Source organism: Zalophus californianus, chromosome 7 (genome assembly GCF_009762305.2).
Source record: "Zalophus californianus isolate mZalCal1 chromosome 7, mZalCal1.pri.v2, whole genome shotgun sequence".
Classification (NCBI taxonomy): Eukaryota; Metazoa; Chordata; class Mammalia; order Carnivora; family Otariidae; genus Zalophus; species Zalophus californianus.
Genome location: NC_045601.1, coordinates 139,286,671 through 139,313,882, shown reverse-complemented (window position 1 = coordinate 139,313,882; position 27,212 = coordinate 139,286,671). Strand labels below are relative to the sequence as shown.

The 27,212-nt window shown below is 39.8% G+C and overlaps 1 protein-coding gene across 1 annotated transcript in view; it reads right to left on the bottom strand.

Annotated features, from left to right (window-relative positions):
* Nucleotides 1-27,212, bottom strand: part of CDKAL1 (CDK5 regulatory subunit associated protein 1 like 1) — a 637,141-nt gene that overhangs the window by 395,365 nt on the left and 214,564 nt on the right. The window contains 1 exon segment of the mRNA XM_027603153.1: nt 14,840-14,960. Coding sequence (XP_027458954.1) covers nt 14,840-14,960 — 121 coding nt within the window.

The window sequence follows — 27,212 nt, the reverse complement described above, 5'->3', positions numbered from 1 at the left end:
CAGTCAAAAATCCACGTAACACTTTTGACTTCCCCCAAAATTTAACTACTGTTGACTGGGAGCCTTACCTTAACTACTGTTGACCAGAGAAGCTTACTAGTAACATAAACAGTCAATAAAAACATATTTTGCTTGTTATATGTATTATATACTATATTATTACAATAAAGTAAGCTAGAAAAAAAGAAAAGGTTATTAAGAAAATCATTAGGAAGAGAAAATACATTTCTGCAGCTGTACGAATACTTACTTAAAAAATCCAGATGTAAGTGGACTTGTGTGGTTCAAACCTGTATTATTCAAGGGTTAACTGTAGTATATGTTAAACATGCTAAAGTTAATTGCAGTTAAAACAATCAGAAAAGAAAGAAAATAAAAAGGCAAAGGTAAATTTATGAAGTACTGTATTCTTAAAAAAAATGGATACTCTAGCTTTATTAAAGTTACTTTTTGGCTGTTATCAATATATCTAAATTCAGGGAGAAAGCTCTTCCAGATGTCCACTCTTAAAAAGAAAAAAAAAAAACACAACTAATCATTCTATATTAGATGTAAAGAAGAAAACAGCACATGGGTGGTACTGAAGAAAAAAATAACTGTCTAAGCAACCAAAATATCTTAATGGTAATGGCCCCTCGTGGGTGGACAGGATACACAAAGAGGGAAGAATGGCAAGGGAACTAAGCAATAATTCAGAGAAGATGAATAGACTGTAAGAGGAATCAGAAAAGAGGGCTATGGCAGGACCAGTCAACCAAAGTGGTCCAGGAACCATTACGATAAAAGCAAGGCAGCGCTGGTTAAAGAAAGGGAGCTGAGAAATGCAGCAAGCCATGGCAATGCTGCCTCCAACAAGCACTGCGGAGCGGTACAAGGAAAATATCCTACGTACGAGCCATAGGACAGTCGTGTTGCAAGTGCTGAATTCTGAATTAGGGCAGTAACTTCAAAATCAAAGACAAAACAAACCCGGAAACGCCTGTACTATTCTCTCCCCCATCATCCACTTATGATAATTTACCACTAGAATTAAACGGAGTCACATTATGTCTCCAAGGAGCCTCTACTAGGTGGTGTCACTGAACGCCACTGTCCCTCATGCTGGTGGCCGCACCCAGAGCCCCATTCTCTCCTCGTGGACATCTGACGCAGACAGACGTCTCTTCCAAAAATCAGTTCCACATGTCAACATCAGCACTGCTGTTGACACAGTGTCTTTGTCTTTATTGCTCTGCTTCTTACTTTGCAAATAATTGTAAAATTAAGGTAGGAAAATAAAAAAATAAACCTAACTGCAGAAATAAGAATGAGGAAGAAGCTGGGGTATGTGGAAAGGGGCCTTAACAGTTTCAACCATTGGAAATAAAATCAGAGGCACTTAGTTTAAGAGAGTAAACAGAGAATCAACATTCAAAGGATCATGGATTGCCCAAACTCCAGAGTGAGAACAGTATGTGACTGCAGTGGATGAATTCTCAAAGGTAATCAACTAGCAAAGAGGGTCCCACAAGCTCACACGTTCCACATGGTGAACACTATGATTGGACAAGCCCATTTTTGGCCTCCTATGTTATTTTTTTCTATATTTGTGGTCACTTCTAGGTACACAACCCTAAGTCACAGACACATAAAAAGAACTGATGATTATTATACTCCATGAAGACTAAAATAGAATTATTTACCAGTTAACTATGCTAGACTGGGACTCTCGGGAGGCAGGGATAAACTAGGCAAGCCTTGTTTCTTTCACTGCACCTGGGGTACCTGATACATACAGAGAGCCTGCAAATATTTGTTGAATAAATGAGTGAAGGAGTACAGAACAAATGAATAAGTAGACAAACCAATGAATAAAGCAGACCACCAAACTTGAGCTCTTCCACGCACAAGGTGCTACCGGTCCTAAATAAATAAATCCATCCTTACATACCATTCTCATAAATTTGTAGAGGCATGTGGGGGGAAAGAACAACAGAGAAGGGGAAAGAGGGTGGCAGAGGGAGAGAAGAGACTTAAAATCCCGGTTCAGAGAGTTTACGTTTTCCTCAAGAACTGTAATGGAACAATACATAAAAGGTACTTTACAGGGTGGAAAGATCTTCCTAAATCCGTATTACCTCCCACAATTAATAGCTATTTCAAGGAGAACCTCAAAAGAACCATAAAATAGACATTACAAATCACAAAGCTACATATGTTGTTTGAAAACATAGAGCAGGATTTTAAAAAATGACCTTGCCTTAAACCCAGGTTCTTTCGTGAATTTACAAAAAAACAGACATTCCTCACAGACTGCTTCATCAGATAAAGTAAATGAGGTCGTAACTACATGTACTATTGCCTTTTCAAAAAGCCAAACAAAACATTCTGCTTTGTCAGGGTTACAAAAAATAAAACAACTGGTGCTACCATGCTGAGATGTAGAAAAAAAATTTTTTTAAGTGGTTTCTGAAATAAATATGAGATATGTACTATTTTTGTGTTAAAAAAAACCTGACAAGACTTTATCCACAATCGTATGTGTAATCCAATTATCCTTAATTAAAGTTGCGCTAGACAAGTTTTGGAGGGTTTTTTCCTTCCTGATAAGGATTAGAAAATAAGTTTTCTTGAAGCAACAGGAAAATTGACAGATGGAAGCTCTTTGGGTATAGCCAGTCATCCACTCCCAACGTGCCCTTCCCAGTGCAACTCATTTTCATGCACCCTAACTCAAGCTCTAGTTAAAAAAGTAAAAAGAAAAAAAAAAAAAAAAAAGGAAAGAAAAGAAAAGAAAAGACAGGAAGATCCAGGAAGCCTCTATCTCTAAATCTGTATGATTTGGTAGTCCCCAGCGCTAAACATCAAAATAGGGAACTCATTCCACTGGGTGACTGAATGCACCTTCAGAGGCACCTGACAACTATCCTCGCCCACCTCCCTTTGACAGCCCATTCTCTTTTTAAAAATCTGGGGCCCACAGTATCACCCCCAGGTTTAGTACGATATCCCCCACTTTACTCTCAAACTTTAGCTCACACTGGCATGCCTTTCAATTAACTCAACAACTACAGATGGAATGAAAGGATAAAAAACTGAGCTAGAGACCACCGACCTTGGGGTTTACTGGAAAAAGAACTGGTCAGATGAAGGGGTTCAAGTCACAACCCTGCCACTTACTGCCCCGGAGTCCTCAGCAAACTACAACCTAATTAGGTCTCAGATTTCTCTTCTGTATAGTTGTGAAAGTAGTAAACTTAATAATAACCACATTGAACGGATGCTATATGCCAGGCAGTGTGTTAATTACTTTTAACAGATGACCTTTCAATTCTCACAATAGTATGATTATCCCCACTGTACAAATAAGAGAACTGAGCCTGATGGAGGGGTTGAATAATTTATACAATGTCACACAGCAAATGATGAAATGAGGAGGCCAAGGTCTGAACCTAAGCAATCTCAAGCCACCTCTTTCTTTCTTCTCTCATTCCCTATTCAAAACACAACCACACCTACAGACTCATCATCCCCTGTGTAGGGCACAGCCTGTATACGTTCCCTATATGTACAAGTCAACACCACTGTTCGTGCGTGTGTTTTCCCACCTGTTTAAGTCGCCTCTAAACCCAACTAGGAGATAAACTTTGAGACAAAGTCTAAATATCCACTTTCTATGGAAGCCCTCCCTAACACCGTGGTCCTAATATAACTCTGTCTACTCCTGTACTGTTGTATTGACAATGTTATAATTGTTTTGTGCTTGGTTCACTCTCCTGTGGGATTCTCAAGGGCAGACACCAACACGTGATGGACACATCTATCTGTCCTCAGCACTTAACATATGTTCCACCACATTTGTTGAGTAAATAAATGTCCAGACGGGGGGCTCTTTGGTTTTCTTAATGAACAAGCATAAAAGACTTCTACACATGCAATAAAATTAAAAGAACTTTCTAAACTGTAAATACATCTGTAACTATTTATATTTAATGTACCTCCTCACCATACAATCTATGAACTAACTTGAAGAAAGTGTTAACCATTCTACTCAATTAACCATAACCTAAGGTCTCCTTAATGTTATACCCAAATTTGAGTATCTTTAAATTTCCAGGTTTTTTTTTAATCCCTTCCTCAAACTACATAGTTTTGTTTAATTAGAAAAGTAGTAAGCAAGGTACACTTTTTAGTTAGAGCAATGGTATATCCTCTAACATGCTAGCATTTGAAATGCTTTTTTAAAACCATTTCTTTATATATAGTTACTAAGACAGTTATATATTCATTTCAAAGTTTATATAAAACAATGAATACATAAAGAAGAATTTACAAAATTTAAGATTAAACCCCCATCCTAATTCTGCCTAAAATTTCTAGCTGGGCCTCTTATTCAAAGGCATTTATTACACCAGCATTTAAATGTCCTACTAAATGATAATTACTTCACAGGTATGAACCAATAGTGCCATCCACTGTTCTTATGAATGATCTTTCCCAAATCCAGCTTTATAAGGCACTAAAAATAAGATTACTTTAAAATTTCATGTCAACAGTATTTAAATGAAAATAAGGTATTTGGGGATTTCATTGAAGATATCAAAAAAGCAGCAAATTTCAGGACAACTAGTTTTTAGATAAAAGTAAAAATGTAACAAGTTCGAAATCGCCATAAATACTTCAATTTCACACATTTAATTGTTTGAGATAAGTTTCACTTCATTCATAGTCCAAATTATCATATTCTCTTTTTCTACAAAACAAATGACTGGAGCAAGAGAGAAATATTACAATTACACTCCAGTGCAGCCAGAAAGAATTTTCTGCATTTGAGTAACACTGCTGTCCTTAAAATACTAAAATATTTATGAAGTGAATACTGTGAGCAAGACACTGTACCAAAAGCTATGCAGGAAACTAAGATTAATTTTTTTTAAGTTTGTCATTCACTTAACACTGAACAAGTGAAATGGGAGACTGATAAGCTGATGATGAACTGAATGAACTCCTAACTTCAAATTGTGGAACCAGCAACTTCCTTGCCTAGATAGTACAAAGGATGAAGAGAAAGAAAGGGGAGGGGGAGTCTCGGAGAATATTGGTAGAGTGGAGGATACAGCAACATCAAAATTCTAAGGAAAACACTTATTAAAGTACTCATACTGTGTGAGGTGACACATATAATATAGGTAGCACGTGTCTACGTCCAAAAAGAGATTAGCTCTAAGAGGGATCTAATTTATCTGAGTCACCAAGCCAGAAGACAACAGTGTCTATGACTCCAAACCCAAACGGAGAGCTCTCTCCAATGAACCACAGACTCCAGTGTCTTTTCCAGGAATAAGCCGATGTCACGCTCCAGGCTCATGGCCTCCAGGAGGAGATAAGGTTCTTGGCCTCCAGAAGTTGATAGAAGAACGAGAATAATAACAGCTGTCTGCTCATCTTAGGGACGTGCTACAAGAATGGTTACAACCTCTCGAGTCAGGCTTCGCATTAGCCATGTTAGGACTTTTGTAGTTTACTTTTGAAAGAATTTAATGTAGAGAGCATAATATAAAATGTGCAAGTCCTTTTAAGCTACAACTCTAAAGAACAGTCTCTCTCTTCTAGTAATTAATCAGAAAGACCACCTTCCAAAGACTACCTTTGGTCAACAGCAGAAGCTTTGCAAATTAGCATAACAGATGACAGAAATAGGTTTTCACTTGTGAAAGCAGCAGCTAGCTACAAAGGACAAGTGGGTAACTCGTAGCATAAAACGTAGTAGAAACACGATCCAAGCAGATAAATCAGTGGCACTCCAGGTAAGTGCACTGGCTAAAATAGTCTCCACAGTAGGGTAAAGGATCTGTTAACACACCTAGCTGAGACCAGTGTTTCTCAACCTATAGTGACGGACCAGGATTTTGAATCCAACCTCTTGTAAATCATCATTTTTATAAAATACAATGAAAATTAATTCCAAGCTATTGCAGCAGTGGTAAACTATCTTAAAAGTTTCTCAAATGTTTGCTGTCTATTTCTCCCCTTGTCACAGAGCAGTCGTCAGCAATTAATGACCCAGCACTGGTCAATGAACCACACTTCGGGCAGCCCTGGCTTGCACACTAAGGATCTTCTTCTGGCTTGGTCCCTACTGGGCCATCACTCCAGACACTGGTAGAGGATTCCGGTCGACTGAGGCTGACCACACCGTCTCACTGGGCTCAAGTGAACCTTTTAATGCAAGGTGTGATTTAATCACCCAAAAGGAGAAAGAATTCAGACTTCACCGGGATTACAAAAACAGGTGGACTGTGCCGGCTTGCTTAGTAAGTTCTTATTTCAGATTGTGGACTGGGACTTGCTTTCATTATAACCTGACAGCTGGGTTGGAAGGAAGCAACTAATCCCCATTGGTAGTGACTACCATCTATCCAAAGAACCCCTAAGAGTTAGTTGTACATAACGAAATTGGCTTGGGTTAATTTGCAGTCATCAGTGCCTGATATATAAAAAGCCAAGACTGACCCATAATTTTTGAATAAGAGAATGACTATATAGTCTGCCAAATCCTTTCTGGGAAATGTTTTATCTTGAGATTCTGCCTCTTAGAGAGGGGTATTATGACCTTCTAACAGCTGTGTCTAAGGATGGCACAGAAGCTGAAGGAGCTATTCTCAAGAGAGCATATTCAAAAGATGGCCATGATTTATATCATCAGGACACGGGAACAACAGTCTAGCATGAACTAAAGAAAAAAAATCTTAATTTCTTCACATGATGCTAAGATACAAAAACTCAGTAAGTCGTTATTGAATATATCAAAATATGCAGTCATTTCAAAGACATTATAGGCTTTTCCAAACTTTGTCCTCGCACAATATTAAAAGGATTCACCCTAGTATGAGTGTGATCCCACATATATTCAACCTTCTAACAGACTTTCCTTGGAGCCTTAATTAAAAGCTTTTTAGAGTGCTTCTAATTAAAATACCTCTTAAAATGTTTTTTTATACAATGTAATTTTCTGAAAGCTCTAACTTAAGAGTAACAGAAAAAGATGGCATTTGAGGCTTCTATTTTCCGCACGTGTACTGATGATGGCAGTTGTCCTGTGTGATGTCGGAGGTCAGGGAAACCATTTTACTGTGTGGCTGCCACTGTGTCCCACAGAAGGGCAGTGAGAAAGTGTCTGAGTATCTCAACAGCTCTCAAATTCGAGGTCTGTGCACCCTTAGCCCCTAGAAAGATAGTCATCTTGCAATCTAAAAGCATTCCCCAGAATACAGAAGAGAAAGAGACCCAAATCCTCCCCATCCAGGAGCTGCAATTAAGTCTGAGTTTAGAGCTGCGTGTTTTGGATTAGTTCATTCCATGTTAGTTACCTGTTGACTTGCGAAATGTTTACCTTTGCATATATCATAATACCTAACACAATACCTGGTAATGTGTAAGCACATAATAATTGTATTTTCAAATGTACTGTGATTATGTCTAGTTAATAACTATTTCATGTTGTAATCATTAGAACCAGAAAGATAACAAAATGTTATCAGTTGTGATTATATTTCTCTAAAAACAACTCCACTTATATAAAATAAATTATCGTTCTTTCATTCATTCATTCATTCAAATGTTTAGAGAGCACCTATGAATCCAGCACTGGAAAGAGATGGTAAATTCTGAACATTATAGAAAGAAAGTGAAAACATCCAAGTTAGCTTTTTTCCACAAAGACATGATGTTACAGGTGGAAAAAGTAACAGATACTTTAAAAAATGATAATAAATTCGAGTACATAATCTCAAAGAAAATTAGATTTCCCTTTAAAGGTTCCCATATACCATCATTTTATGTCTGACAGATGGCAAGTAACAAGAAAAACGAGATAAATCTTAAAAGAGAAAGTATTAGTAAAATATTACAGGGTCAGACAGTATTTTCTTAGATGTGCTCAGCCCAAGGGAGTAATATCCCTTCAAACAAGGGATAATCTGATAGTAAGACCTAAAAGCGATACAACTTCTATCAGAACGGCTAAGCAGCATCCAACTCTTGGCTTTGGAAGAACAAAAATTGCCAAGAGATTGTCAAAATTGATGACTTTAATAGTGACAGAGAAGGCAAGAATGAGGCACAGATTTTCTTTATGGTCCAATTTCCAACTTTTCACTTTTTGTCTCTACACTACCTAGGACCTTCTGTCTCCACTACTAGAAAAAAAACAAGGCAATCACACACATGGGGCCCCTAACAAAACCTAAGCTTTCCAACCTCAGTGCACTTCTTTTCTCTACGCACAGGATGACTCCTTATTATGCGGACCACAGTGTTGGATGGATCCTTTTTTTAAATCTACATAAACACCCACATATAATCTACTTCAGAACTATAACCCCAATTTAATGAGAAAAATGAAACACTTTGGCATGAATCAAATTTCTATCTTTACCTCAGAGACTAGCTCTTTTCTGGCTAGATACTTAATTCGAATCTAACATGTGACGTCACTTCCAGTTTATAGAAAATATGTAGTATAGCATAGCAGGAGGGAAAGAATGAAGGGAGGAATCGGAGGGGGAGACGAACCATGAGAGACGATGGACTCTGAGAAACAAACTGAGAGTTCTAGAGGGGAGGAGGGTAGGGGGATGGGTTAGCCTGGTGATGGGTATTGAGGAGGGCACGTTCTGCGTGGAGCACTGGGTGTTATGCACAAACAATGAATCATGGAACACTACATCAAGAACTAATGATGTAATGTATGGTGATTAACATAACATAATAATAAAAGAGAAAAAAAATTTACATTACCAAAAACAACAACAACAACAACAACAACAACAACTGAACACCAATACCAACGGGAGGAAGAGAGGAGAAAGGAGTGCTGACGAATCCTGGGGAGGGAGGCTGGTATTCCAATCAAGAGCTCACCCTATCTCGAGTCAGGGCCATCAAAAGATCACAGTATATTAACTAAAACATAAAGGGACAAAACACAGAAACAATACCCTCTATTTCACCTGCTAGCACAAAAGAATGGAACCACGTTCTGTACACTCAATTGTTTAAGACCTTTAAGAAAAAGAACTAAGTCCTACACTTGGGCTTACCAACGTCCTTTACTCCTATACCTAAAGAGGCACAAAAGTGTCCTTCTTCCTTGCCAAGGCTTACTTTTCCATCTGTATACACAATCCTACTGAAACAGTTCCTTCTGTCAATGTATTTCTACTCCTTACCCCCTGCCTCTAAAAAGGCTCAGACAGAAGCATCTTTCCGTTCTCTAGAGACCACTTCTCTTCCTTTATAGTTAAACTCCTCCAAAGAGTAATCTTCCTGGAGCAAAACTTACTAATTTTGAATCTTCCCACTCTCCTGAAATGGTTCACCTACCCTAGCATTATTTCTCTTGAAGGGGTCGAAAGCAATGGATGGGATGACTCTCCCTATTCACACACCTTCGTCTCTGACTACGTCTAGTTCATAGATGACTCCTCCTATTTCCCATGCGCAGGCAGTGAGCACCTTCCATGACCTCACTCACTCACGCCTCTCCAACTAAAGCTTCTTTGTGGCTTGTATTTCCATCCCCCGCCATTCCTTGGAACTTCCAAATCAATGGTTACAAGTAACTCCACTGGCATATGCCAAAGCCCATTTTCTTAACCGTGACAATTCTGCCATCCTTACTATTCGTTCCCCGAACTACCACTCGGGGCCTAGTCCTTCCTGACAGGGTTACTGTAATGGCCTCATAAATGATCTCCCTGTAACTATCTTCCAACACCAACGCACATTACAACCTGGTACCAGAATAATCTCCCTACTGCCCAGCTACGATTATTTCTCACCTCTGTTCCAGACTTCAGCGGCTCTCCTTGTCCTTCACTAAATAAATTAAGTGTAATTTCTCACCCTGAGGCAATTACATTCTTCACACAAAAGATGATTTATCGCACTTTTCCTTGCATACATCGGAAACACCACACTGCCCAGAGAAAGTTATCTTCTTCACAAACAACCCACGTGGCCCGCTCACACGCCTTCGCTCGTTCTTCTCTCTACCTACAGTGTTCTGATCATACCTATCTGACTCTCCGGAACCATGCAGGCCAGACGGGAATTAAAGCTACAGATGATATGAAGGATGCTAATCAGCTGACATTAAAATAGAGACAGTATCCTGGATTATCCAGGTGGCTCCAATGTAATCACTTAAAAGTGGGAGAGAGAGAGAGTCGGAGGAGAAATATGATCTTGCAGGCCTTGGAGATGGAAGAAGGGGATTGTACACAAGGAATGTGGGTGGCCTTTCCAGGCTGAAGAAAGGAAGTAAACAGATTCTCCCCAACAGCCTACAGAACACAGCCCTGCCTATACCATGTTACCATTGCAAGACCTGTGTTAGACTTCTGACTTCTGGAACTGTAACGTAATAAATTTGTGTAGTTTTAAGCCACCCAGTTAGTGGTCATCTGAAACTGAATATACCCCCATACGTAATTATCACAACTCTACCTATCTTTCGGGGCCCATTTCAAAAGTCTCTATAATGCAAAGGTTATTCGGCTCCCACGAGATCCCTCTCTGCCAACCACACTAGAGAGGCTTCCTTGCTCCTCTGAACCCACAAAAGTATCTGATGGACTAATAGGTAATTCTCGGTCTTAGCCGCTTACCAACTACACGACCCCGTGAAGTCTCTTAACCTCTCTGCACTTTACTTTCGTCACCTATTAAAAAACAATCTCATGGGCGCCTGGGTGGCTCAGTCGTTAAGCGTCTGCCTTCAGCTCGGGTCATGATCCCAGGGTCATGGGATCGAGCCCCGCATCGGGCTCCCTGCTCCACGGGAAGCCTGCTTCTCCCTCTCACACTCCCTCTGCTTGTGTTCCCTCTCTCGCTGTGTCTCTGTCAAATAAATAAATAAAATCTTAAAAAAAAAAAATCTCATGAGGCTGTTGTAAGGATTAAATATAGGAAAGAATATACATTTCCAAGAACTGTGTCTGGCACCCAGTAGGCATTTAGTTCACCTTAGCTATCATAATAAACTCTCACTCGTTTTTCAGAGTCAAAGCCACATCACTGTCTTATCAGCGTACCAGACATGTGCCTCCCCACGCTCCCTCTGCAGGGCGTCTCTGCCACACGAGAGACAGTCTAGAAACAGGAGCTGCACTAGGTGACCGGCAGCCAACCTCAAAAAGCTCGCCTCAGAAGACAAGAAGAGCACTGGAAACTGGAGCAATGAATCAAGTGGACCAAAATTTATATACTCAATACAGCAAACAGAAACAAAGATGGATAGCTGAATGCGAGAGACAGATTTTAGGAGAAAAGATAAATGTTATTTAAGAAATAAAAGGCACACTCATTATAGACACTATGATCAAATACATAATTCTCTCAGCTCCTCCAGAATCTAGCATGACCTGAAATTTTTAACTTCTTCATTGCTAAAGCAATTAATACACTCCTTATACTCCTTTAGAAATGTAACAAAGCGTAACAACTTTGTAGACTCTAATAGTAACTTCAACAATTTACTAACATACACAGTAAAACTTGCTGCAAATGTGAGCCTTTTCCCAAATGGAGAATGGAAAATTTATATGAAATTTAAGATGTCCATTTTTAATTTGAAAGCAATACAATTTTGTCAAGACTTTGATGGAAAGGATAATTTTCTCTTGAAAGAAATAATTATGGATATACTTCTTTTAAAACATTTGAATGTAAGTTTAAAAAAAAAAAAACAATGAGCTCCACCAGAGAATAAAATCCAAGCTAAGATGTGAAGAGTGATACCGTGACAAATGCTTACAGGGATGCTCTCACCTGAGAGCAAATGATAAGGCTACAAATGATTCAGGAAAGTAATTAGTAGTCAGAGAAGGTTAGAAACACCGATCTCAATTAGAGAGAGAATGGACTAAATTCTCTTAACATCAAAAGCATATTTGCTAATTTACTTAGTAAGGGACAGTTCTATATGGTAATATGAGAGAGTGATGGCAAATATCCAGTGAGCTTTAAAAGGCTTATATGTAGGGGCAACTGGGTGGCTCAATCAGTTAAGTGTCCAACGCTTGATTTCAGCTCAGGTCATGATCTCCGGGTCATGAGACTGAGCCCCGTGTCGGGCTCCACACTCAGCAAGGAGTCTGCTTGAAGACTGTCTCTCTCCCTCTCCCGGTGCCCCAAACCCCATGCTCACGCTCATGGGCGCACATGCCCTCTCTCTCTAAAATAAATAAATCTTTTTTAAAAAATTAAAAGAATAAAAAGTTTACAGCGTAGCCTCATTTTAAGAAACACTAAATCCAAAAGAAAGGAAACCCAAATAAAATTCCTGAATATTTTTCACGTACCACCTAAAAAGAGCATATAACTGCACAGGGAAGGATTACCAACACAGTGAATGGGGCAAGGATAAGATGTGCCAGGGACACCTGACAGTGTGCCCAGGGGCCTGCAGTCAAGACAGAGGAGAACCTTGAGTTTGGGGATCTCAAGTCGTTCAGTGTGACTGAACCCAGGGAGTGACCACATGCAGAAGTGCAGAGAAACTAGAAAAAGAAAGCATCTTTGAAAACCAATAGTTAAAAGCAACACTCCAGAGGTCAACAAGAGCTTCAAAGTCACACTGAAGAAACCAAATGGATCTAAATATAATACTGTTTGACAGACCTTGAAATATTAACATGCTTAAAGAAATGTATCTTGGCGAAAAAGGGATGATCAATCCTATATTGGAAAAAAAAAGAGAGAGAGAGATTCTCAGAAACACTTGACTTCGCCCTCCTAAAGGCATTGTTCAGGAGAAAGCATGCTTAGCCAATCTCAACGTATTACTGTCCAACTGGTAAGGCAATCTGTACTGTGAAGACAATTTAGCATAAACCCATTAAACTTTCAAATTATAAAAATCAATCATTCATTCAGTAAGTAAGTAAATATTTATTAAATCCCTGCTGTGTACATTCTTCCATATTCTAAGGATACGGTGGTAGGCAAGAGAGTCGAAATTCCCTGTCATTTTGGAGCTTACTACATGCCAATGAGGAGAGACGATTAAAATAGAAATGAACTCATATATACTTCAATAATGAGAAGTGTTACAGAAGAAAATAAGGCAAATAGGGAGGATGGGGAATGTAGGGATATGGCAATTTTAGGTAGGAAACTGGGAGTAAAAAGAACAACTGCAGTATCTGAAGGAAGGAGGAGAATGGAGACGGAGGGAGAAACAAACAGCCTTATGCTTCTAATTTGGCTCAGGCTCAAAAGAGAGAATATATTAGATGCTCCAGTCAATGTGATAATGACATTTCTCACTGCTATACTCTGATTTAATCACTAGCCTCTGAGCTTGATGAGTGCAGGTTTCTGAATCTTCAACGCTGAAGACCAGATGTTGGTGCCAGGTAAATTCACCAAGGCAAAGGAAAGTCACCCCAGGCAGCTTTTAGGGAAAAACCAAATGACTTCTTCAACCTTCCCTGATCTTTGGCAGCGGTGAGGATTAACCAGAAGGTGATAAAACTTGAGAAAAGACGGCCAGTGACAAAAGAGCTGGGACCGTGCAGGAGGAAATGGAGGCATGGCTTAGAGATGTAGAACAGTGCTGGAGAAGGAGAAAGGCAAGTTCACCCACTCTCCACAGGAAACAGCATGATGGAAGCAAAGGACAAAGGAAAACAATTCCAGAAACGAGGAAAGGAAGCTGAAATCAAAAAGAAGCAGGACAGGAGCGCCTGGGTGGCTCAGTCAGTTGAGCATCTAACGCTTAATTTCAGCTCAGGTCATGATCTCAGGATTGTGAGATCGAGCCCCACACTGGGCTCCATGCTCAGAGTGGAGTCCGCCTGAGAATCTCTCCTTCTCCCTCTATCTCTAAATCCACCCCGCCCCCCAACTCATGCGCCCTCTCTCCCTCCTAAATAAAATCTTGGGGGGAAAAAAAAAGCAGGATAGCTTATGTCTGTTCAAGGCAGTTCTGTGATTGGAAGAACTCCCATGATTTAAAGAACAGAAGGCCTTGGCCTCATCAGATTTTCAGACTACACTAATATTGACGACAAAGTCCATTAATGCGAATAAAACAAAGTACGAATAAGCACACCAAGAGTCAAAACTAAGGGTCAGGAACTTCAAACTAAGATGTGAAAATAAGAGTGCTTAATATTCAGTTAATGATGCTTATTTTTACTTCAAAGCTCATAGCAGCAACATTTTATTTTTATTTTTTTTTTAAGATTGTATTCATTTATTTGAGAGAGAGAGAGCACGTGCACAAGCAGGGGGAGGAGCAGAGAGACAGGGAGAAGCAGACTCCCCATTCAGCAGGAAGCCCAACTCAGGGCTTGATCCCAGGACCCTGAGATCATCACCTGAGCTGAAGGCAGATGCTTAACCGACTGAGCCACCCAGGCGCCCCAAGGGCAACATTTTAAACATGTATTTCAGATAGTTAATAATCAAAACATGGTTAGTACCTCGGGCATTATTTACTATAACTCTATTGAAAAAACAAAGATGATGGGTACGTTAATCATTCCAAAAACAAAACTCTTTTTAAAAATATTTTAATCAAAAGGTTTGGCTGGAAAATGAAATCCATGTTTATTACCAATAAGACATTGGAATAATATTAATCAAAGACCTAAAACCTTGCTGCAAATAAACAGGTAATTTGTACACAGGAAACATTTAACAGAGAACTATATTCATGTGATTTAGAGCTTTTTGATTTTTCTTTCCCATGAAAATGTTCAACTGCTTTACTCTGTCACATGTCCAGAGGGAAAACCTGAATTCATGGAGTATACTGAATATTTTATGAGTAAGCTTGAGAGACACTTACCCAGTATTGATGGAAATGATTTCTATCAGTGGATTCTTCCTGATCTTTGGCAAATCCAATCGTGCTCCACCCAAGCGCTTTCCATTATCCTTTTTCTGACCCAGCAGTCTCACAGAGTGACCTTCAAATAAACCATATAAATACACATTAGCATCAGCCACAGAACCTCACTTTAATGTACTGCTCTCAACAAATGTGTTAATATTTTCATTTACCTTCTTCTTTTATGAAACAAACAACAAAATATATATATATAAAAGATGTGACCATTAACCTAAGAAATACTGCCAAAGGGACAAACAGCTATGTGCGCGTCCTGCAGTCAAAAGTGCTTTGCTTATAATATTTGCACATTTCTACTGTACAGATGACAGAAACAGAAATATCCTTAGAATGTCATTCCGTAAGGTATGCATGCTCTCGAGCACTGACCAGGTACATATATGAAACAGGAAGTGTTCACCTGGGCACTGGGCCTGCCAACCAACTCACTGCTGGGGGATTAAAAAAAAAAATGCAAAAGGAGACTATCTGCTCAAAGCAAGCAGCAAATCAAAGAAATAAAGGATTAGATAGGAGGAGCAAAATGGCGGAGAAGTAGAAGACCTGGATTTCGTCTGGTCTCAGGAATTCACCTGGATAGGGATCAAACCATTCTGAACACCTACGAACTCAACAGGAGACCAAAGAGAAGAATAGCAGCAACTCTCTGAACAGAATAGCGACCACTTTCTGGAAGGTAGGACGTGCGGAGAAGTGAATCGGAGGCGATATTCGGGAGAACAGACGGCGGGGGAGGGGGGCCTCCGTCGGCCGCTTCTGGCAAGTGCTAGAGCCGCGGAGCACAAAATCAGAACTTTTAGAAGTTGGCTCCGCCGAGGGACGTCATTCCAGTGGCTAAGCGGGGGTGGAACCCTTGCGGGACAGTGTGGTCTCAGGACCCTCAGGGTCACAGAAAGACCGGGGGTGCCTGAGTGCGGCAGAGCTCCCAGGGATCGGGGCGGGGAAGCCGGCTGCAGAGACGGAGCCGAGGCGCGGGCTCTCAGCTCGGGGTGGCCATAAACTGTGATCCGCGGCCCAGTCGGGCCACTGCTCCTCCAGCAGGGACCCAACAAGCGGCAGATCCGGGGAGACTCCCCTTCCTCCCCCGGGAGGAGCGGCGCGGGAGCACACCGCAGGGATCTGCTGGGTTTGGAGACTCCACACGGGGTCGGGTGCCAGAGATAGAAACGCTCGGTCACAGGCCGGGTGAGCACGGCGTGTGGCCAGAGACCAGGGACATGGGAGTGATTGACTGATTTTCTCTGGGAGTGCACAGAAGAGCGGGGCCCCAAGTTCTCAGCTCCTGCTGGGCGGAGATTGGGAGGTCGCCATTTTCACTCTGGTCCTCCAGGGCTGTACCGAGAGCTTGCAGGGAACAAAAGCTCCCGAAAGCAAACCCGAGCAGCTTCCTTAGCCCGGACCGACAAGGGCGGGGCAATTCCGCCTCCCAGCAAAGACATTTGGGAACCACGGCAACAGGCCCCTCCAAAGGCCTCTGGATCTTTGATCCAGAAGATCAGCACGAACAGCGAGCCAATATCAAGTTTACCCATCAGTGAGAACGGCAGAACTCCAGAGCTACGGGAATACAGTACATAGAATTCACGGCTTTTTTACCATGATTCTTTAGTCTTTCAAAGTTACATTTTCTTTTAATTTCTTTTTCTTGAACTTTTCTTTTTCCCTTTTTCAACCAACATCTTATCAATCCCTTTTTTAAAAAACTCTTTTTTATTTTTCATTTTTTGAGTCATATTCTATCCCTTCATAGCAGTCACCCTGATTTTTGGTGTGTGTGTGTGTGTGTGTGTGTGTGTGTGTGTGTGTGTGTGTAAACATATATATATATGTGTGTATATATATATATACACATATATATATATGTTGTTCTCTTTTTGAAATTTTGGGTTACACCTTCTTCTAACACACCAAAATATACCCTAAATCTCTACTGTATGGCTTTGTTCTAGTCTCCTGCCTGATCACATTCTCTCCCTTTTTTTTTAATCCTCTTCTTTCTTTTTTCAACCAACTTCTTATCAATTCCTTTTATAAAATCTTTTATACTTCTCAACTTTACATTAATATTCCATCCTTTCATCATATTTACCCTTATTTTTGCTCATATATAAGTTTTTCTTTCTTCAAAATTTTGGGAGGCACTTTCTTCTAAAAGACCAAAATACACCCAAAATCTAGTTTGTGGCACGATCTATGCACCAACCTGACCATATTCTGTTTTGTTGTTGTTGTTGTTGTTGTTTATTTCTTTTATCTTTATCTTTTTCTTTTTTTTCTTTTTTCTTTCTTTCCCTTTCTTTTCCCCTGGTTTCAGGCCTCTTCTGATTTGTTTAGTGTATATTTTTGTGGGGTCGTTGTTACCCTGTTAGCATTTTGTTCTCTCATTCATCTATTCTCCTCTGGAAAAAATGACAAGATGGAAAAATCACCTCAAAAAAAAAGAACAAGAGGCAGTACCGACTGCCAGGGAACTAATCAATACGGAAATTAGTAAAATGTCGGAACTAGAGTTCAGAATGACGTTTTTAAAGACACTAGCTGGGCTTGAAAAAAGCATGGAAGATATTAGAGAAACCATTTCTGGAGAAATAAAAGAACTAAAATCTAACCAAATCAAAACCAAAAAGGCTATTAATGAGGTGCAATCAAAAATGGAGGCTCTAACTGCTAGGATAAATGAGGCAGAAGAGAGAATTAGTGATATAGAAGACCAAATGATGGAAAATAAAGAAGCTGAGAAAAAGAGAGATAAACAACTACTAGATCACGAGGGGAGAATTCAAGAGACAAGTGATACAATAAGACAAAACAATATTAGAATAATCGGGATCCCAGAGGAAGAAGAAAGAGAGGGGCAGAAGGTATATTGGAGCGAACTATAGCACAGAACTTCCCTAATGTGGGGAAGGAAACAGGCATCAAAATCCAGGAGACACAGAGGAACCCCCCTCAAAATCAATAAAAATTCGTCAACACCCCAACATCTAATAGTAAAACTTACGAGTCTCAGAGACAAAGAGAAAATCCTGAAAGCAGCTCGGGATAAGAATCTGTAACCTATAATGGTAGAAACATTAGATTGGCAGCAGACCTATCTATCCACAGAGACCAGGCAGGCCAAAAAGGGCTGGCATGATATATTCAGAGCACTAAATGAGAAAAATACGCAGCCAAGAATACTATATCCAGACAGGCTGTCATTGAAAATAAAAGGAGAGATAAAAAGCTTCTATGACAAACAAAAGCTAAAGGAATTTGCAAACACGAAACCAGCCCTACAAGAAATATTGAAAGGGGTCCTCTAAGCAAAGAGAGAGCCTAAAAGTAACATAGACCAGAAAGGAAAACAGACAATATACTGTAACTGTCACCTTACAGGCATTACAATGGCACTAAATTCATATCTTTCAATAGTTACCCTGAATGTAAATGGGCTGAATGTCCCAATCAAAAGACACCGGGTATCAGATTGGATAAAAAAACAAGACCTATCGATATGCTCTCTGCAAGAGACTCATATTAGACCCAAAGACACCCCCAGATTGAAAGTGAGGGGGTGGAAAACCATTTACCATGCTAATGGACACCAAAAAAAAGCTGGGGTGGCAATCCTTATATCAAACAAATTAGATTTTAAACCAAAGACTATAATAAGAAATGAGGAAGGACACTATATCATATTAAAGGGTCTATCCAAAAAGAAGATCTAACAATTACAAATATCTATACCCGTAACACGGGAGCATCAACAGTACCATAATAGTGGGGGACTTTAACACCCCCCTCACTGAAATGGACAGATCATCTAAGCAAAAGATCAACAAGGAACTAAAGACTTTAAACGACACACTGGATCAAAGAGACTTCACAGATATATTCAGAACATTCCATCCCAAAGCAACATTCTTCTCTAGTGCCCATGGCACATTTTCTAGAATAGATCACATCCTAGGTCACAAATCAGGTCTCAACTGGTACCAAAATATTGGTATCATTCCCTGCATATTTTCAGACCACAAGGCTTTGAAACTAGAACTCAATCACAAGAGGAAAGTCAGAAAGAACTCAAATACACGGAGGCTAAAGAGCATCCTACTAAAGAATGAATGGGTCAACCAGGAAATTAAAGAAGAATTAAAAAAATTCATGGAAACCAATGAAAATGAAAACACAACTATTCAAAATCTTTGGGATGCAGCAAAGGCAGTCCTAAGAGAAAAGTATACAGCAATACAAGCCTTTCTCAAGAAAAAAGAAAGGTCTCAAATACACAACCTAACCCTACACCTAAAGGAGCTGGAGAAAGAACAGCAAATAAAGCCTAAACCCAGCAGAAGAACAGAAATAATAAGAAATAATAAAGATCAGAGCAGAAATCAATGAACTAGAAACCAAAAGAACAGTAGAACAGATCAACGACACAAGGAGCTGGCTCTTTGAAAGAATTAACAAGATTGATAAACCCCTGGCCAGACTTATCAAAAAGAAAAGAGAAATGACCCAAATAAATAAAACCATGAATGAAAGAGGAGAGATCACAACCAACACCAAAGAAATACAAACAATTATAAGAACATATTATGAGCAACTATATGTCAGCAAATTAGATAATCTGGAAGAAATGGATGCATTCCTAGAGATGTATAAACTACCAAATCTGAACCAGGAAGAAATAGAAAACCTGAACAGACCTATAACCACCAAGGAAATTGAAGCAGTCATCAAAAATCTCCCAACAAACAAAAGCCCAGGGCCAGATGGCCTCCCAGGGGAATTCTACCAAACATTTAAAGAAGAATTAATACCTATTCTTCTAAAACTGTTCCAAAAAATAGAAGGAAGGAAAACTTCCAAACTCGTTTTATGAGGCCAGCATTACCTTGATCCCAAAACCAGACAAAGACCCCATCAAAAAGGAGAACTACAAACCAATATCCTTGATGAACATGGATGCAAAAATTCTCACCAAAATACTAACCAATAGGATCCAACAGTACATTAAAAGAATTATTCACCATGACCAAGTGGGATTTATCCCTGGGCTGCAAGGTTGGTTCAACATCAGCAAATCAATCATTGTGATACAATATATTAATAAAAGAAAGAACAAGAATCATATGATCCTCTCAAGAGAGGCAGAGAAAGCATTTGACAAAGTACAGCATCCTTTCTTGATCAAAACTCTTCAGAGTATAGGGATAGAGGGTACCTACCTCAATATCATAAAAGACATCTATGAAAAACCCAGCGAATATCATTCTCAATGGGGAAAAACTGAGAGCTTTCCCCCTAAGGTCAGGAACGTGGCAGGGATGTCCACTATCACCACTGCTATTCAACATAGTACTAGAAGTCCTAGCCATAGCAATCAGACAACAAAAAGAAATAAAAGGCATCCAAATCAGCAAAGAAGAAGTTCAAACTCTCACTCTTTGCAGATGATATGATACGTTATGTGGAAAACCCAAAAGACTCCACCCCAAAAGTGCTAGAACTGATACAGGAATTCAGTAAAGTGGCAGGATATAAAATCAGTGCACAGAAATCAGTGGCATTCCTATACACCACCACCAAGACAGAAGAAAGAGAAATTAAGGAGTCGATCCCATTTACAATTGCACCCAAAATCATAAGATACCTAGGAATAAATCTAACCAAAGAGGCAAAGAATCTGTACTCAGAAAACTATAAAATACTCACGAAAGAATGTGAGGAAGACACAGAGAAATGGAAAAACATTCCATGCTCACGGATTGGAAGAACAAATATTGTGAAAGATGTCAATGCTACCTAGAGCAATCTACACATTCAATGCAATCCCTATCAAAGTACCATCCACTTTTTCAAAGAAATGGAATAAATAACGCTAAAATTTGTATGGAACCAGAAAAGACCCCGAATAGCCAGAGGAATGTTGAAAAAGAAAAGCAAGCTGGTGGCATCAAAATTCTGGACTTCAAGCTCTATTACAAAGCTGTCATCATCAAGACAGTATGGTACTGGCACAAAAACACACACATAGATCAATGGAACAGAACAGAGAACCCAGAAATGGACCCTCACCTCTATGGTCAATTCATCTTTGACAAAGCAGGAAAGAATGTCCAATGGAAAAAAGTCTCTTCGACAAATGGTGTTGGGAAAATTAGACAGCCACATGCAGAAGAATGAAACTGGACCATTTCCTTACACCACACACAAAAATAGACTCCAAATGATTGAAAGACCTAAATGTGAGACAGGAGTCCATCAAAATCCTAAAGGAGAACACAGGCAGCAACCTCTTCGACCTCAGCTGCAGCAACTTCTTCCTAGAAACATCACCAAAGGCAAGGGAAGCAAGGGCAAAAACGAACTACTGGGACTTCATCAAGATAAAAAGCCAAAGAAACAGTCAACAAAACCAGAAGACAACTGACAGAATGGGAGAAAATATTTGCAAATGACATATCAGATAAAGGGCTACTATCCAAAATGTATAAAGCACTTATTAAACTCAACACCCAAAGAACAAATGATCCAATCAAGAAATGGCCAGAAGACATGAACAGACATTTTTCCAAGGAAGACATCCATATGGCCAACAGACACATGAAAAAGTGCTCAACATCGCTCGGCATCACGGAAATCCAAATCAAAACCTCAATGAGATACCACCTCACACCAGTCAGAATGGCTAAAATTAACAACTCAGGAAACGACAGATGTTGGTGGGGATTGGAGAAAGGGGAACCCTCCTACACTGTTCATGGGAATGCAAGCTGGTGCAGCCACTCTGGAAACAGTATGGAGGTTCCTCAAAAAGTTGAAAATAGAGCTACCATACGACCCAGCAATTGCACTACTGGGTATTTACCCCGAAGATACAAATGTAGGGATCCGAAGGGGTACATGCACCCCAATACTTATGGCAAGGTCCACAAGAGCCAAACTATGGAAAGAGCCAAGATGTCCATCGACAGATGAATGGATAAAGAAGCTGTAGTATATATATTCAATGGAATATTATGCAGCCATCAAAAGGAATGAAATCTTGCCATTTGCAATGATGTGGATGGAACTGGAGGATATTATGCTGAGTGAAATAAGTCAATCAGAGGAAGACATGTATCATATGACCTCACTGATATCAGGAATTCTTAATGTCAGGAAACAAACTGAGGGTCGCTGGAGTGGTGGGGGGTGGGAGGGATGGGGTGGCTGGGTGATAGACATTGGGGAGGGTATGTGCTATGGTGAGCACTGTGAATTGTGTAAGACTGTTGAATCACAGACCTGTACCTCTGAAACAAATAATACGTTATATGTTAAAAAAAAAAAAAAGAAGAAGAAGAAGAAGAAGAAGATAGCAGGAAGGGAAAAAAGAAGAGGGGGGGAATCAGAGGGGGAGACAAAGCATTAGAAACTATGGATTCTGAGAAACTAAATGAGGGTTCTCGGGAGGGTGGGGGGATGGGTTAGCCCAGTGATGGGTATTAAGGAGGGCACGTTCTGCATGGAGCACTGGGTGTTATATGCAAACAATGAATCATGGAACACTACATCAAAAACTAATGATATAATATATGGTGATTAACATAATAAAAAAAGAAATAAAGAATTAAAAAGCTGGGATAAGATGACACTTTAGGGTCAGATTTTTAAAAACAAAAGTTTTTAAACTTAGTTTTTAAAACTATTACAAAAGAAAATCAGACTATTTCTCAGAGCCATAAAAATTTTTATAATTTTGAAATTAGGCATTGCAATGGTAGAAAATATGGAAGAACAGTACTAAGACTTCCAATCCCTTTCAGATTCTCCAATTATTTTTTCCATGTTTACTCCGTCCTTTGCTCATTATATACATAGTATTTTTTTTATAACTTTACTGAGGTACATCCTGTAAGATTCACTCCTTTCAAGTATGTTATTTAATGATGTTTTAAAAGACTTATTTATTTGATAGAGAGAGAGAGAGAGAGCACAAGCAGGGGGAACAGCAGAGGGAAAAGTAGGCTCCCCGCTGAGCAGGGAGCCCGACCCGGGGCTCAATCCCAGGACCCTGGGATCATAACCTGAGCCGAAGGCAGATGCTTAACTGACTGTACCACCCAGGTGCCCCCAATTTAATGATTTGAAGTAAGCACAGGCAGTTCTACAATCATCACAATAACCCAATTTTAGAACATTTCCATCACTCTAACAATCCCCTCAAGCTTATTTATACTCCCCCCTTGCTCCCATTCCAAAATATATCACATTTTGTTCGTCTGTTGACCAGCTGATGCATGTTTGGATTGTTTCCAATTAATACCTATTAGAATAATGCTTGCTTCTATAAATATTCACATACAAGTCTTCATGTGGACATATGTTTTTATTTCTCTTGGAAAGACTCCTAGGAATGGAATTGCTGGGTCATAGGGTCAATTTATATTTAACTTTATAAGAAACAACTGTTTTCCAAAGTGGTGGTACCATTTTATATCCCACCAGCCACGTATGACGGTTGAGTTTCCCCATATTGTCAATGAAGACCTCATGTTGTAACTTTTTCGACAACAGCCATTCTAGTGAGAAGTAATATATTATTGTGGTTTGAGTGAACATGCATTTCCATAATGACTAATGATGTTGAGCATCTTTCCATGTGTTTATTAGCCATCTGCATGTTTTGTTTGGTAAAATGTTGTGATGGTTAATTTTTATGTGTCAACTTAACTAAGGCACAGGGTGCCCAGACATTTAACCAAACATTATCTTGGGTGTTTCTGCCATGGTGTTTCTGGATAAGACATCTGAATCAGGAAACTGATTAACACTAGTGGGTTTTATCCAATCAATCAAAGACCTAAGGAGAAGGAAGAAGCTAAGAGGAAACAACTCTTGTCTGACTGTGGAGCTGGGTCACTGCTCTTTTCCAGCCTGCAGATTCTGACTGGGATACACGCTCTTCCTGGGTCTTGTTTCTGCCCAGTTGCAGACTAAAGCGTACACCATCAGCTCCAGTGATTCTCGGGTCTTTGGACTTGGACTGGACCTACACATCAGCTCCCTTGGATCTTTAGCTTGCAGACTGCAGTCTTGTGAATTCTCAATCTCCATAATGTCTCTATAATGGTGTGAACCAATTCCTTACCATAAATTTCTTTTCAACACACACACACACCCACACCCCCCCACACACACCCACAAATACACACCCACACACACACCCACACACACCCCACACACACACTCTGTTGGCTCTTTCTTTGGAGAACCCTCACTAATAAAAATGTCTACTCCAGGAGTGTGCCAGTATTTTAACTGGAGTAACTGCCTTATAGAGTTATAAGAACCCTTTATTCTGCTTACAAAACCTTCTTCAGGTATGTGATTTGTAAATATTTTCTCGCAGTCTGCAGCTTACAGTTTCACTTTTGTGATAGTATCTTTTTAAAAGTAAATGTTTTTCAATTTAATGAAGTGCACTTTCTCAATTTTTTCTTTTATAGCTCATGCGTTTGCTATTCTAGCTAAGAACTCTTTGCCTAGCCCAAGGGCACAGAAATTTCTCCTGTATTTTCTTCTCAAAGTCTTACTGTTTTAGGTCTTATCTTTAGATCTAGAATCCACTTTGTTACTTTTTGTGTATAAGGGTCTAAGTTCACTTTTTGCACATGGCTATTCAATCGTCCAAGTGCCATTTCTTTTCCCACCTCCCTCTTTGTGCTATTGTTGTCACACATATTAACAGACAGCTGCATAAACCCCAAAAACATAGTGCCATAATTACTGTTCTGTACAACTGTATAATTTTTGTTGTTGCTGTTGTTGTTTGTGGGGGAGGAGGCGGAGGGAGAGAGAGAGTCTTAAGCAGGCTCCACATCCAGCACAGAGCCCAACACAGGGTTCAACCTCATGACCCTGAGATCATGACCTGAGCCAAAACCAAGAGTCAGACGTTTAACTGACTGAACCACCCAGATGCCCCACAGCTACAGTTTTTAAAAAGAGGAAAAACACACATTTACAGAGGACTTTATATTTACCTGCATATTTAACCATTTCTAACACTCATTCCCTCCTGAGAATTCAACTTATCATTTGATACTACTTCTTTTCTGCCTGAAGAGCTTTCTTTACTATTTCTTGTAAAGGAAATCTGCTAGCAACAAATTCTTTGCTTATTTGAGAGAGTCTTCATTTTGTTTAATTTGTGAAAGATACCTTTGCTGGATACAGAATTACTAGTTGACAGATTTTTTCTTTGAGCATTGAGTACAGCTGATCCCTGAACATTGCAGAGGTGAGCAGCACCAACCCGCATACAGTTGAAAATCCACATATAACTTTTTGGACTCCTCAAAAACTTACCTAGTAATAGCTTACACTGTTTACCAGTAACATACACAGTTGATTAACAAATATTTTATATGTCATATGTATTATTACACACTTCTTACAATAAAATAAGTTAAAGAAAATGTTAAGACAAGCTAGAGGAAAATATACTTACAACACTGAATTGTAAACAAATCCACGGAGAAGGGGACCACACAGTTCAAAAACCATGTCGTTCAAGGGTCAACTGTCAAAGGTCACCACCTTTGACTCTGTTGCTTCCGATGAGAAATCAATTATTGATCTTCATGTTGTTCCCCTTGTATATAATGTGTCACTTCTCTCTTATGCTTTCCAGATTTTCTCATAAGTGTGGATCTCTGTGATTTTCCTGCATGAGGTTCATGTAGCTTTTTGGCTCCATAAAGTTGTTCTGTTTTGTTTTTTTAACCAAGTTTGGGAAGTCTTCATACAGTACTTACAAAAAAAAAAAAAAAAAAACTGAGGGGGAGCACTTTTTCTGCATCTTCTTCTGTGGCTCCATGACACACTTGGTGGGCTAGATGCTGTCCCACAGGTCTCTGAGTACCTGCTGATTTTTCTTATTATTCAGAGTGGATCATTTCTATTGATCTGTCCTCAAATTTACTGATTTTATTTTCTTCTGCCATCTCAAACCTGCAACTGAGCCCCTTGAATGAACATTTCATTTCAGTTACTGTACTTTTCAACTATAGATTTCCCCTTGGTTCTTTTTTTATCATTTCTATCTTTTTGTCATTCTGTATTCAAGTCACTGCCATCATCCTTTCCTTAAAGGCTTTAACATGGTTTTAGTTAGTACTTGGTTATAGTTAGTACTTTGCTAACTCCAACATTTTTGGTCAAAGACAATCTATACTGGCTCGTTTGTTTTTCTTCCTGCATATGGGTATACTTGGGTTTCTTTGCATGTATCATAGTTTGTTCAATACAGAACACTGGAGATAATATATTGTAGCAACTCTCAATTCAGATTGCCCCCACCAAAGGCTGTTGTTGTTTTTCTTTACTAGCTTACCTGGACTAAATCTATGAAGTCTGTCTCTCTACAATGAAAGGTAGTCGATGTCCCTTCTCAGTTCTCCATCCCCACCCCCCACCAGCAAGCATGACTTCCTAGAGATCAACTCTGTATCAGCACAGTTTTTTATTGAGGAAAGACTGGTCACACATTTGTTCAAACACCACAAGCCAATAAGATTTCTATCTGCTGATGGAACTGTGTATGAGCCAGTGAGGTCACTTGGGAGTTAGGGCCATTTTCGAATCTGCCCCACCTTCCCAAGATGTGCGTGCAGGCTCCATCAGGCAGGTGAGTGTGGGTGGCTTGGGCCCACTCCAGACTCTGCTGTGCGTGTGCACAACCTCCAGTCAACTAAAGGTCTATGGAGACTTAGCAAGCCTCCTGTCACTGCCTCACCTTCAGGAAGTCCCTGTTCAATCCCTGGCTAGTCTGCCTGTCCACTCTTCATGCCCAACAGTCCCACAATTTCAAGCAGGTAAAGCCACAGACCCTTCCTGTCACTTGCCATCAAAATCTCCACTTTAATGGACAGTTCTTCAAATCAACTGAGCTGCTTGTTTTTGAGTGTCCAGCTTTACTGCTGCTCGTGAGGAGATCTGTTGACCTCCTCACACACTCATGCCATAAGCAAATCAAAGCCAACTTTTTCAAAGCAATTATTTAAAATAACTTCAAATAATTAGTACAAGCATAAGATTCTAAGACAATTATATACATGTTTCATCAACCTTTGTTTCAGAAAGATATATTGCTTCCATGTCTCTCTCATACAGACAGCTTTTCATGACCAGAAGTAATAAAACCATCAGTCATAGCATTTTTGCACTAATCACTCTAATAAGAAACATTAAGTCCGGGGCGCCTGGGTGGCTCAGTTGTTAAGTGTCTGCCTTCGGCTCAGGTCATGATCCCAGGGTCCTGGGATCGAGCTCCGCG